This window comes from Gadus macrocephalus, chromosome 5 (assembly GCF_031168955.1).
Source record: "Gadus macrocephalus chromosome 5, ASM3116895v1".
In the NCBI taxonomy this organism is placed as follows: domain Eukaryota; kingdom Metazoa; phylum Chordata; class Actinopteri; order Gadiformes; family Gadidae; genus Gadus; species Gadus macrocephalus.
In genome coordinates this window covers 17,991,618-18,005,411 of record NC_082386.1, presented here as the reverse complement: position 1 = coordinate 18,005,411, position 13,794 = coordinate 17,991,618, and the positions used below count along the sequence as shown (strand labels likewise).

General features: G+C 56.7%; 1 protein-coding gene across 1 annotated transcript in view; it reads left to right on the top strand.

Annotated features, from left to right (window-relative positions):
- hivep2b (HIVEP zinc finger 2b) overlaps positions 1 to 12,870 on the top strand; it is a 17,338-nt gene extending 4,468 nt beyond the window's left edge. The window contains exons 2-8 of the mRNA XM_060051303.1: positions 2,030 to 5,942; positions 6,482 to 6,696; positions 7,427 to 7,602; positions 7,922 to 8,020; positions 8,509 to 9,317; positions 9,940 to 10,588; positions 10,661 to 12,870. Coding sequence (XP_059907286.1) covers positions 2,136 to 5,942; positions 6,482 to 6,696; positions 7,427 to 7,602; positions 7,922 to 8,020; positions 8,509 to 9,317; positions 9,940 to 10,452 — 5,619 coding nt within the window. The 5' untranslated portion in view covers positions 2,030 to 2,135 and the 3' untranslated portion in view covers positions 10,453 to 10,588; positions 10,661 to 12,870. The remainder of the gene's footprint in view (positions 1 to 2,029; positions 5,943 to 6,481; positions 6,697 to 7,426; positions 7,603 to 7,921; positions 8,021 to 8,508; positions 9,318 to 9,939; positions 10,589 to 10,660) is intronic.
- Positions 12,871 to 13,794: the final 924 nt, after the last annotated feature.

Here is a 13,794-nt window from a genome sequence, read left to right as displayed (position 1 = left end):
GATGCTCACAGCTTACATTTCTCTCTCTCTCAATGTATCTTCTACCTCTCTCTACCTCTCTCTGTCTTCCTACCTCTCTCTCTCTCTCTCTCTCTCTCTCTCTCTATGTCTTTCTACCTTTCTGCCTCGATCTCCCTCTCTTTTGGAATCTTGCAAGTCACCTTGAATTCCTGTCCTGTGGTTTTGCGCCTGAGGAGCAAGTGGGGTATTCTGATATAGAGAGAGAGAGAGAGAGAGAGAGAGAGAGAGAGAGAGAGAGAGGGAGAGAGGGAGGGAGAGAGAGAGAGAGATAGAGAGAGAGGGAGGGAGAGAATGAGAGAAGAAAGAGAAAAAGGTGTGTGAGAGAGAGAGAGTGAGAGAGAGAGAGAGAGAGGAGAGCGAAAGAGAGAGAGAGAGGGAGAGAGAGAGAGAGAGGGAGGGAGGGAGGGAGGGAGGGAGGGAGGGAGGGAGAGGGAGGAAGAGAATGAGAGAAGAAAGAGAAAAAGGTGTGTGAGAGAGAGAGAGAGAGAGAGATGGAGAATATAAGCGAGGGACGGAGTGAGCTAGAGGAGGAGGAGGGAGAGAGGAAGGCAGATGAGCGGAGAAGGATGTCCTAATTAAGGGGAACTCGGAGGGTTTGAACCAGATAATCTTACATAACCTCGTTAGACGGGACGGCGCCTTTGATAGCGAGGAGATGGAAATACACGCGCCTTGAGAGAGCGGGCGGCCCCGGGGCCCGGAGCGCCGCCGGGCCCCCACAGCGGATCACCTCGGCCTTGGGAACGCCGCTCGCAGGGGCCCCCCTCCCTCTCAGGGTCCCGGACCGCTACCCCAGGTCTCTATCATCAGGGTACCGATCCCAGCGGGGTTGGGGAGAGGGTTCGGGTCCCGTCTCGGTCCTCCTTAGCAGGGTTCGAGGTCTTTCTTGTGTGGTTCACGGGTTGTTCTGGGGGTTAAGTGGTCGGGCTGAAGTGGTTCGAACGATCGTGACACGTTTGTTTTGGTGTGCGTGTGTGTGTGTGTGTGTCGGAGATAAAGTCATGTGACCGTCTGGTCTGCTGCGAACGTTGTACGTACACACAGACACACACACAGCCGCATACACACACAGCCGCATACACACACAGCCGCACACACAGGCGCACACACACAGCTGCACACACAGACACACACACAGCCGCACACAGGGACACACACAGACGCACCCACAGACACACTCGCTAAACCCTGACATCTTGAGCAATGGTGCTGCCACTGCTGCTTTTTGACATAATTCCTCACGGGCCCTCTTTCTCTCCACGAGCAGGGAAATGTTAATCGATCTCCAGCATTTCCCCTGCTCCCGATATCGATCCGTTAAATAAAGAAAACCCCACATGATTCAGATTTGTGGTTATTTCTCAATATCCACGTGAAATCCATGGTCTAAACGTCCAAAGAAGGATCTGTGTATGTATCGTTGAAACCACCCAGCAGAGGCTCCTCAGAGTGAACCCACATGAGTCAATGTGATTTAAAAACGGACTGTATTTCAAGCCTCCTGGTCACCCTCCTCGTTATCGTAGTGAGAGCATGGTGGATTATATCCGCGCCATCTTGAGAGTAAATGTAGGCCTACATCCACAGAAATAACACCTCGCCGTGCACGGGCACACGCACGTCTGAACACAAACTGACTCAAACTAAACGGTTGGCTGTGACGGATATAGGGCGCTTGCCAGGGGTATGATAGGGCACTATTAGGGGGTTTAAAAGCCCAGTAAAGACCCAGTTTTCCATTCCCACTGTGGACTCAACTGCTCATTATGAATTTAATAACAACATTTTACTCGGGGGACTTTCGGGAAACGGCCTTCAGTGATCCTCCCTCCTTTTTCTAAAAGAGATATTCACACTCGCTGTGGGACTGGAGACTGCATTGTAGTTACTGTAGTTCGTACAATTGCATTGACTCTCGTAGCCCATAGCTCACATGTTCAGCTTCACACAGAGCATATCGATAACCCCCTGGTTCCCAGTTCTTCATCCGTGTTCTTTCTCTCTGCAGATGACCCCACTCTGCGATCGATTCACGGCAGCGACCCCGTCACTACGGCCACGTGAGGCGAATCCCCTTTTGAAAAACAATCCCCGGGAAGGTGACTTTGAGTTTCATGGAGTCACTCGAAACTATCGCCGAGGTGAGACGCTTCACCGAGGACCGGGAAAGGAACGCCAACGCAGCCCAGATACAGCGTTCACCGGAGCCCCCGGCGGCGCTGCCTACCGAGGGCGTCCCGCCGCTCGAGGGGGAGGGCGGGGGAGGGCGCGAGGCGGGGAGGCTCCGGCGGACGCAAGAAGGTCAGAGCCAAGGCACGTGCGGAGCGAGAGAATCGACCGACTCAGGGAATTCACCGCAACCAGGAGGTCCGTGCTGCGAGGCCGGCCACAAAGACTATGATCCGTCCACGTATCTGTCTCCAGGCGGACAGGAAGCTGCGGGGCACCACAGGAAGTCCCCCGGTCTGGCCACGGACGCCGCTCAGCAGCCCTGCCACCCGGGGACGGACCCGTCGGCGGCGGAGGCGCAGAAGTCCCAAAAGCCCGGGAGGTACGTGTGCGACTACTGCGGCCGGGCGTGTGCCAAGCCCAGCGTGCTGAAGAAGCACATCCGCTCGCACACGGGCGAGAGGCCCTACCCCTGCCTCCCGTGTGGCTTCTCCTTCAAGACCAAGAGCAACCTGTACAAACACCGGAAGTCCCACGCGCATCTGGTCAAAGCCGGCAGCGCTTCCTTCTCGGAGCTGGGTCCGTACAGCGGCGGCGGGGACCAGGGATCCCTCGAGGGCGACGGCGAGCTGTACTCGGACGGCGAGCAGACCACCGACACGGACGACGACGGCGGCGTCGGGGACCCCCTGCTGCTGCTGGACTCCCCCGCCGAGGCCGGCTCGGAGAGCATGGCCGTGAAGGTCCTGAACCTCATCGCCCAGAAGAGGGGAGGGGTCGCCGCCTCCGTGGCCGGGACGGCGCCTCACGACGGGTCGCAGGAAGCCACCGCCGTGTCCCCCGCCGTCTCTCCGTGCGGCCGCGGCGTCCAGTCCAGCGCCGTCAAGCAGCGGCTGGCCCTCCGGCTCTCGGAGAAGCGCAGCGGCGAGTCGGAGCAGAGCCTGTCGCTGCCCAGTCAGTCCAGCAAGGGCAGCACCGACTCGGGCTACTTCTCCCGGTCGGAGAGCGCCGAGCACCAGGCCGGGCCGCCCAACGCCAACGCCAAGTCCTACCAGGAGATCATGTTCGGCAAGTGCTACCGGCCCAGCCCCGAGCAGATGACGGCGTTCGCCCTCAGCGGCCGGGACGCCTCCAGCGAGCACCCGGCCCCGCGGCCGGAGAGGGGCGTCTCCCGCGTGTTCACCCAGGAGAAGGACGTGGTGGAGCCCATCAAGATCACCACCAAGGTGTACGGCCGGGAGGAGATGCTGGCGGAGGTACCGCCGGACGGGGGGCTGGACGCCGGCCCCCTGCTCCGCAGCAACTCCATGCCCGCGTCGTCGGCCGTCTGCCTGAGCGTGCCGCCCTGCCTCCGGGGCAGCCACTCCTTCGACGAGCGGTCCACCGCCGGGGGGATGAGGAGGCTCCGGCGACAGGCGGCCTTCGAGCACTCGGCCCACGAGGGGCACCACGAGAGCGACGGCCCCGGGAGGGTTCCTGAGGGCGGCGTGGCGGAGATGGAGGGCCTGCCGTCCGGCGCCAGCCACAACAAACACGCCATGGAGCTGGCGACGCGCAAGCGGCGCAAAGAGAAGCGGGAGGAGGAGGATTCGTCGGGCCTGTACGACGCCCAGGGCGGAGAGTGTGAAGACGTCGCCCGCTACCCCCTGGACTCCGTCAAGGACTACGATATGAAAGGAGCCATGGGGCTCTTGGCTTTGGGGAAAGGCGTCTGCATTCACGCACAGCCGGACAGGGCTGACATGGAGCTTTTCGTGGACACCCAGACATGCAGCAGGAAGAGCGTAGGGAACGTGATCTCTGTGATACAACACACAAACTCACTGAATCGATCGCACGTCCCCGAACCGTCGGAGTCCTACGTTAAGTATCAAGGACCGAGGCACGAGCAATGCTCTTCGTTCCACGGCTCGTTGGAGCACACCGACTCGTGTGAGATGGAGAGCAGTGTCGGCAGAACGGGCCAGTCCTTTCAGATGGGCCCCAAACTGGTGCGGCAGTCCAACATCCAGGTCCCTGAGATCAGGGTGACGGTGGAGCCCGACAGCCCCGAGAAAGCGCCGGAGGTGAAGGTGAAGGCCAAGGAGCCCGAGAGGCACGTGGAAGTGGAGTTCCAGTGGCCGCAACGGAGCGAAACCTTGGCACAGTTCCCGCCCGAGAAACTGCCCCCGAAGAAGAAGAGGCTCCGCCTGGCCGACATCGAACACTCCTCGGGCGAGTCCAGCTTCGAGTCGGCCTGCACCAGCCTCTCGCGCAGCCCCAGCCAGGACAGCAACCTGTCCTACTGCTCCGCCTTCTCCTTCGACCGCGAGGAGAGCCTCAAGTCCGTCTCCCCGGGCCGGCAGGACGAGTTCGGACGGCCGCTGGAACTGCTGGCCGTGCCGGGCAGCGCCCGCGCCCTGTCTCTGCTCCACCAGCGGCAGCAGCACGAGATGAGGCGGTCCTCATCGGAGCAGGCGCCCTGCGACATGCGCAAGGAGTTCCCCGAGACTCGCAGCGTGTCGTTCGACTACGGCAGCCTCACGCCGACGTCCAAGGGGCGGCTGGCGGACATCGGCGAGAGACGGCGGGGCAACCTGGTCAGACAGCCGTCCCTCAACATGGACACCGAGGTCACGCCGCAATGCCCGTCCAAAGCAGGGCACCAGTTCCCGAGCGGCGTCCTTCCTTTCACGCCGACCGCCCCGCCACCTCCGCCGACGTTGCCCGTGTTCGCCTCGGGTATCTACCAATCACCGCCCGGCGTCCTGGTGCCTGTCCGGGCGCACACTCACCTGCCGTCCTACGGCAGCATCACCTACACCACGGTGTCGCAGATCCTAGACCACCAGTACGACACGGTGTGCTCCCTCATCGGCGCCGCCGTCACAAGCACCACCGCGTCCCGGACCCAGCTCCGCCTGTTCGGAACCCTCGACCACCCCCCGGCGACCGTCGTCACGGGCGACGCCAGGTCGGCCTCCCTGGACGTGGAGGCGCTGGACCTGTCCTCGGCCAAACTGAAGACGGGCATCCCGCTCTCGCTGACCTCCAGGACCATCTCCACCACCAACGCCTCCAGCGGTGGCGGCGGCGGCGCCAACAAGCGCATGCTGTCGCCCGCCAGCAGCCTGGACCTCTTTATGGAGGTCAAGCAGCAGAAGCGCGTGAAGGAGGAGAAGATGTTCGGGCAGATGGTGGAGGAGCTGAGCGCCGTGGAGCTGGGGAAGTGCTACCTGGCCGAGGACAGCCGGCCGGGCTCAGAGACGCAGGCCTTCTCTTCAGCCCGAGCTCCGGACAAATTCACCGGCTCCTCGCGGCGCCACGTCGGAGAGAGCGTCGACTCGGCCATGGACGGCAGCGGCTCCCCGCCGTTCTCCGCGGCGCCCGTCGGCGGAGACGCCGGGGACGGCGGGGCGCCGATGGACACGGCCGCGTGGCCGACCTCCTCGGACGACCCCCGGCCCCGGCTCCGACCCTCGCCGTTCCCCAGCCTGCGCACCGCCACCGGCGTGAGCTGGTGCTACCTGAACTACGCCAAGCCCAGCAGCGTCCACGGCGACGACGCGGGCCCCGCCCCCTCCGTCTACGCCACCTGGTGCGTGAGCCTGCACAACCCCAACCCCCCCGCCGTCAGCACCGGCACGGCGCTGGCCCTCCTGCGGTCCCGGCAGCGGCGGGACGGGGTGCTGTACACGGTGGCCGCCATGTGCCAGCCCGGCGCGGGGAAGCTGGTGTCCTCCTTGATCCGGTGGAGGCAGAAGATGGAGCAGGTGAGGGGAGCAGCAGCTGAGGCCGCGGTTGTTTGTCGTCAACCCGTGAGCCACGCTCACCGCCTGCTCCTGACCTCGTTCGGGAAGGAGTGCAGCGCAGGCAGTTTCTCTCGTTGTTTAGTTCTAGAGCGTTCTCCCGCCAACCAAGGACAGAATGTGTTTAAGTGAAATGAAAAGGGCGCTATAATAATGCACGGCCTGCGCTGCCAACATAGGAGACGATGCATGCATTAAGAGCCATGGGAGACTAGTATAGCTTTCTTTAAAGGGTTTGTATTGACCATAAGGTCGATGGAACGCCTCACACCCACTGCGACTTGCAGTATTCTGAATTTCCACACATCACACAATGTTAAACGCACAACCTGCAACACAGACATTTAACACGCAACAGATCACAGAAAAAAATGCACACAAAAAATGACACAAAACACACAACACATGAGACACACATTTAAAACCCAACATAAAACGCACCACAACTTACACAACACACAAGACGTGTGTGCTAACAAAACATGTCTGCGTCTGTGACTCAGCTGCAGAGGAAACCAGAGATCAAGGAGGAGGCGGTGGCGACCACGCCGCCGGCGTTGGGGGCGGGGCCAGGGACGGGGCCGGGGGCGGCGGCGGCCTACGGGAGGAAGGCGAAGGAGCCCGGCTGCAGGCCACGGACGGCCAAGGAGGAGTGGAAGGAGCGCGAGGCCACCCTGGGCCAGGCGCTGCCAACACGCATCAAGATCTTCGAGGGCGGGTCAGTCCGCCTAACGACTGTTGTCATGTTTGTCATTGGCCGCTGCGGAAGAGGAGCCTAATTAATATTCATTAGAGCGGTTTGCCGAGTGTGTGTGTGTGTGTGTGTGTCTGTGTGTGTGTGTGTTTGTGTGTGTGTGTGTGTGTGTGTCTGTGTGTGTGTGTGTGTGTGTGTGTTGGGAAGAGAGAGAGGGCAATTAAAACCAATTTGAGGTGCCATCTTGTGTAAACATCTTCCAGGCATGGCTGCCAGTGTGTCATAACTCGCTGTCGTTTCCGTAACGAAGTGTCACGTGTCGTCAAGACAACGCCATACGGGCTTATGATATTCAAAGCTCATGTGATGCTAATAATAACATCGCTAATTATGATGGGATAGGACAGGATTCGTTGTTGCTACCCTCGAGCGTGCCCTTGAAGATACAGTATGCTCCTTTACAGACATCACAACAAGTGTAATTTACCTGCAGACAGTGGACCTCATCGCTTGGCCTCTTGCCTCGTGTTTGCATACTTTATCCTTGAGTGTCCCTCATGCTCTCACTCTTTCTCTACTCTCTCTCCCTCATTCACTCACGCACACACTCTCTCTCGCTCTCTGTCTCTCTCTAACTCACTCTTTCTCTGCTCATTCTCTCTCTTTCTCTCACTCTCTCTCTCTCCACTCACTAAGTCACTCACTAAGTCATCCTCTCCCTCCCTCCCTCCCTCCCTCTCTGTCCCCCTCCCAGGTACAAGTCCAACGAGGACTATGTGTACGTGCGCGGGCGCGGTCGGGGGAAGTACATCTGTGAGGAGTGCGGCATCCGCTGCAAGAAGCCCAGCATGCTGAAGAAGCACATCCGCACACACACCGACGTGCGACCCTACGTCTGCCGGGTCTGCAACTTCGCCTTCAAGACCAAAGGCGAGTGACCCGCAGGGGGGCGGAGCCAGGGGGCGGCGCCTGGTTCCAGGGGGTAGGGCCTGGGTCCAGGGGGTGGAGCCTCGGTCCAGGGGGTGGAGCCTAGACAAATGGGGTGGAGCCTGGATAAATGGGGTGGAGTCTGGGTCCAGGGGGTGGAGCCTGGATTAATGGGGTGGAGTCTGGCTCCAGGGGGTTGAGTCTGGGTTAATGGGGTGGAGTCTGGCTCCAGGGGGTTGAGTCTGGGTCCAGGGGGTGGAGCCTGGGTCCAGGGGGTGGAGCCTGGAGCGGAGGGGCTGACTCTGTTTGTTTTTATCCGCAGGAAACCTGACAAAGCACATGAAGTCCAAAGCACACATGAAGAAGTGTCTGGAGATGGGCGTGTCCGTGTCCGTGGACGACATCGAGATCCAAGAAGCGGGTAAGTAGCCCGGCGTCCCCTCCAGACACCCCCCCCTCACCTCCAGACACCCCCCCCTCACCTCCAGATACCCCCCCCCCCCCCCCCCCCCCCCTCACAATGACGATGCCTGAACCAGGGCTGGGACTCTTGTTTGTTTGTTGTTCAGAGATCAGCTAGACACCGTATCCCCCCTTAACCCGCCCCCCACACCCCTCTTACGCACTTATGTATGTTGTACGTCCTTTCACTTACAATTAGTACTTAGCATCGGTTAGCATCTTATCCTAGCTATCTTTGTTGTACACGGGGAAGGGGTTAACCTAGTGATTGTGAGTGCTTGGCACTTGGTTCTTTGAACATCCTCACTGTACCGACAGCGATACAGTGTTGTTTCTCTTTCTTCTGACTAATGTACTTATTGTGAGTCGCTTTGGATAACAGCGTCTGCTCAACGCCCTGAATGTAAATGCAAATGTTTGTTGTTGTTGTTTCTCTTGTCGATAAAGTTGAGGGAGGAGCCACGCAGGACTCCAAGGCGGGGCTGGGGGGCGTGGCCAAGCACCAGTTCTCGGACGCCGACGACTCGGACGGCGCCGACGAGGACATGGACGAGATCGACGAGGAGGACGACGACGACGAAGACTACGAGGGCGACTCCACGCCCAAGGTGCGCTCCCGGAGTGCCAGCCCCCAGCCCGGCGGGGGGGGCGTGGCCTCGCTATCGGTGACCGCCAGCGCCGCGCTCCGCGGCTACTCCCTGGCCTCGCTCCCAGGGGCCACGGGGGGGGGGGCCCGGCGCCGCTCGCCGTCCAAGGACAACCCCGCCCTGGTCGCCATGGAGCAGCGGGACCGCCACGTGGACGAGGACTCGCTGACCATGCTGTCCCCGGACCAGAGCTGCTTCCTGTTCGACCCGTCCGCTTCCTGCCTGCTCTCGCCCGGCTGGGAGTCGCCGCTCCGGGAGCCGTCGCCGTCCCGGCTGCGCTACCCCTCCCCCCGCCGGGAGCTGTCCCCCCGGGGCCGCTCCGCCCCCCCCCGCTGGGACGGCTCCCCGGGCTTCTCCTCCCCCCTCTCCCGCCACCTCTCCCCCGTCTCGGCCGAGAGGCCGCTGTCCCCGCTGAGCGAGCTCGCCGGCAGGAGGGAGCCCGCCGCGGTCAGGGGCCGGCAGAGGGTGGTCCTGAGGGCCATGTCCCCGCGCCGGGGGGCCCACCAGCACCGCGGCCCCCTGGGGGAGAAGGGCCGGCAGGTGAAGGCAGAGTCTCCCCCCCAGCAGCTCCTCACGCAGCAGCCGCCCGGAGCCTTCGAGACGGCGCCGGTACGTAGCCTAGCGTGGTTAGCTCGGCTCAGTAGCGGTTAGCTCAGTTTGTTTTGTGTGCATCAATTCATTCCATATACGTTAATGGCGTTAAGCAGATGTGTTTAGATGGATGGATGGATGGATGGATGGATGGATGGATGGATGGATGGATGGATGGATGGATACTTTATTGATCACCAGGGGAAATTCAAAATTGTATCCAAAGCGACTTACAATAAGTACATTAGTCAGAAGAAAGAGAAACAATATATATCGCTGTCGATGGAGTAAGGATGTCCATAGAACCAAGTGGCAAGCACTAACAATTACAAGGTTAACCCATTCCCCGTGTACAACAAAGATAGCTAGGTTAAGATTTCATTAAATGTACTGTAAAATTAAACTTAGTTACGGGGAATCACAAACTCAGAACGAACAGAAGATAGGATAGGGTGAAGAAAAAACGCACTGATCCCAGGCGGGTTGTTAAGGAACAAATCTCGAAGAACGAGAAAACAGCGGACTTGTAGAAGTAGTTTGAAGTCTAACATACCGTGTTATTGCTTTACTTTATTCCCGAGTCGTGTTTTTAACTCGGTAAGGGCTTCTTCTGATCCCGCCCACCACCGTGTTGTTTCAGGATCAAAGGAGCGGCCTGGCTCCCAGCATGCAGTGCGGTGCCAGCGTTCCTCAGCAGAACCTCCTCAGCCACCTCCCCCTGCACTCCCAGCAGCCCGCCGGCAGCCTGCTCCCCCTCTGCCCCGTGGGGGGGGTCCAGATGCTGCCCGCCCAGCCCTGCTCCTCCTCCTCCATCTCCTCTTCCTCCTGCACCTCCTCCTCCTCCGCCCTCAGCCCGCAGGCCAGCGAGAGCAGCATGGAGTGCGGCTCGCTCCCGGAGCCCCCGGAGTCGGGGTGCGAGGAGGCCGGGCTCCACCACCAGGAGCGCCCGTCCTCCTCCTCCTCCTCCTCCGCCTCCTGCTCCTCCGTGGCCTCCCCCCCGGAGGCCGCGAGGAGGAGCAACGAGGAGCAGGAGGAGGAGCCGCCGCGGAGGCTGGAGCGCGGCGGCGGCGGCGGCGGCGGGCAGGAGGAGAACGTGCAGACGTGCCTGACGGCCATCGCCTCGCTGAAGATCAGCGTGGAGGAGCTGCACTGAAGGCTCCTCAGAACTCCTCCTGGTTCTGGCCTCCGGCACGCAGACCTTTACATCTGCTTCCTGTCAGCTTTTCGCAGGGTCGGTCGCGTCGGTCCGTGTCACGCGTGTATGTGCACACGCGCGTGTGTGTGTGTGTGTGTGTGTGTGTGTGTGTGTGTGTGTGTGTGTGTGGTGGACCTCCACGCGCGCACTGGCGTCCCGTCCCCAGGCCCATCGGGCGTCCTCCAGGCACCCACCTGGGCCGCTGAGGCTCTGGCTCTGGACGGGACAGTGGAGAGTAGAACTTCATCCACCACCGACCTGTCGTGTTGAATGTGGTTCCCCTGAGCTCCTCCTCCAGAGGGGCGGGGAACGGTGTGGTTTGGGGGTCCGGGTCAGGGTTTGGGACCACCGGGTCTTGGTCTTGTTCTGGGTCTGGGAGGACCTGGTCTGGGTCTTGTTCTGGGTCTGGGAGGACCTGGTCTGGGTCTGGAAGAACCCAGACCGGCGGTACAGAAGTTACGGACACAAATCAGTGTTGGGTGCAGGTGCAATATGGAAATATATTATGCTAATATGCCTTTGTTTGACATTGTAGTTTGCGTACAATTGCACATAAATATATTTATGAACTCTGTACAGAATATACCTGAAGTATATACTCCTTCGTAGACCGCATACAAAATATTGTGTATTCAACGTGTACATTGAAGAAAATGAAAAAAAACTAGACTGTTGTATAACGTACGTATCATATCGAGGTGTGGCACCGTAGCGCAGTAAAGCGACAAACTAATCGTAAGGGAGAGCGTATGTAAACTATATATAAAAACACTTTGACCAAATTTAAGTAGATGCTTCTTGTGCGGTTTAAAACTCTTTTAACGACGCAGTGGTGGCGTGTGCCTTTTCGTTGCTTCAATCTTATCGCCCTTCGAATGGAGGAGCCTCATCATAGCGTACTCTATCCAACGGTCTGCCCGGGACTCTGATCTTAAGCGTATCTTTTCGGTTTTAGTTTGAGTCCGTTTTTCTCTTTTGTTTTCCGCTGATTAAGACGCAGCTTGATTTGTTTTTTTTAAAAAAGGATCGTAAATGGTTTATTACGTTGCATCTTTCTTAATGTTGTGGTTTTTAATCTTGATAAACATGCATGGGGTTTGCTATTGCACAAGAATAGAGGAAAGTTGTACGATGTATTTATGTATACTGTAAGATGTATTTATATATTAGAAAACGTAAGCACTTATTGATAAATATTTGACTACTATTTATACCGTCTCTCTACTGATGCAGGTATGCATTGAGCCATCGCTTCTGTTCCTATGTCGTCGTCGCCCTCAACAAATCCAAACTGCACCTCTATTTACTCCCCTGACCCCACAGCTGACCATACCAGTTTAATAACCATCATTTTACGGTGAATTTTTTCGCCTGAGCACTTTGGGTTTCTTCCATCTTTGATAACTAGCGGTGGGTTCGCTGTGGTGGAGTTTGATGCGTTGATACATTTTATGTGACATTCCTGTTTCTCAGTCCCGATTTCTTGTCGTTTTTTCCCACATTTCGAGGGTAGCCAGATAAAGCATTTTCACGTACAGTAACAAAAACTTAAGTATTGATGTAAACGAGTATTACTCTGCTTCAGCTCAAACATGCATTTGAACATTTACCAAATGCATTATTTCTCTCTCTGTGTATATAAATATACACACACACACACACAAACATGTGGAATTGTATTATTTAAAGTATTTTTGCAGTGCAGTGTAGCTGGATTGTTTATATATCGTTGAAAGGTCAAAGGTCAGATTTAATGCCTTGTGAGGTAGGGGAAATAGCACAGTGTTCGTGTGTTCAGCTTTAAAACTCTATCAACAAACAACACAATACAGTAAAATCCCCCGTCTGAGAAATAGATTTCAAATTCAACGTTTGCTCTCTCATGTTTACAATTATGAGTATTATTATGATTATGTTCTTTCTTTCTTTCTGCAGAAGCAGTTCTGCTTTTATTTTGTGTTATCGTTCCGATATTGTATACATCACTATAATTCAGTAGTTTATGTGACTTATCTGTCGTGACTTTTGCAGCTGAAAACGCTCATAAAACAGACGGCTTTTATTTGCTTTGGAACCCTGCATTCAGATTGTGTTTGTTGTGTTTCGTTTTTATCGTGTACTTTCTATTTACTGAACCTGCATTGTGCCTCTGGTGTATCTGAACCCTCCCCCTTCACTCACTGAGGGCGAATCACGTACCTCCAGGGAGGGGGTGACGGACGGCTTTGGTAGCCAATCCTGTGTTTAGAAATCTGCGACCGAACCTGCACAGCAAGGACTGGAGGAGTGGAGTGCCTCTTTTATGCCATGAGGGAATCTATGATTTGGTGCTCGACTTTTTAAGATTAAATTAAAAAGAAATATGTTTCAACAGAATATACTTCGAAGCTGAGACTGTGTGTATGTTTGTCGCTTTATTTGTTTGTCAGCCCTCCACCTCCTACTCCACCCCTCCAAACGTACATATTTGATAACTCTTGGTGTTACTGTACATAGAAAACACCATGCCATGAGTGATTTCATCGGAACAACAGATTCCTGCTATACACGCATCGGCACAATAACATGAAGAGAAAATAAATGAATGCTTCCAAAAATAGACATCACCTCCCCGTGAACAATATCTCAGTGTTAAGCTCTTGTTTCGTTTGGTCTGGTGCCTGTGTTGGCTACGAGGGAGTTAATCTGACAGGAAGTGAGTGCCTGTGATAATGGATGCTGAATCCTACTGGGTTGTTGGATGCTGTTGTCGGGCCAGGGAGAAGGCCTGTTCTAATTCTGGCCAATCAGAAAGACGGTTAACTTCTCCCTTACTCGGTCTCTCCCGCTCTCTTTCTCTCCTCTCTCTGTCTCTCTGTCCCTCTCTCTCTCTCTCTCCCTCATTCGCTCTCCTCTCCTCTCTCTCTCTCTCCCTCCTTCGCTCTCTCTCTCTCTCTCTCTCTCTCTCTCTCTCTCTCTCTCTCTCTCTCTCTCTCTCTCTCTCTCTCTCACGCACACCTATTTCTCTTTCTTCTCTCATTCTCTCTTCTTTCTCTCTCTGTCTCTCCCTCTCTCTTATCTCTAGTTTTCTCAGCTCCAAGGCCTGTCGTTTCCTCAGCTGTGCGGCTGTCACCTCGGCTGAAAATAAAATTAGCCTCTGAGAAAAGGCTTTGCAGCAGCAGACACTAGAGCATAAAATGGAGGCTCAAGATGTTCACAGAAAACACTTGTGAACACATTTTTCATGCCCGATTTCTTCTTCACATGTTCACAGGCAAACACATACACACACGCAGGCTAACACACATGCACGCACGCACA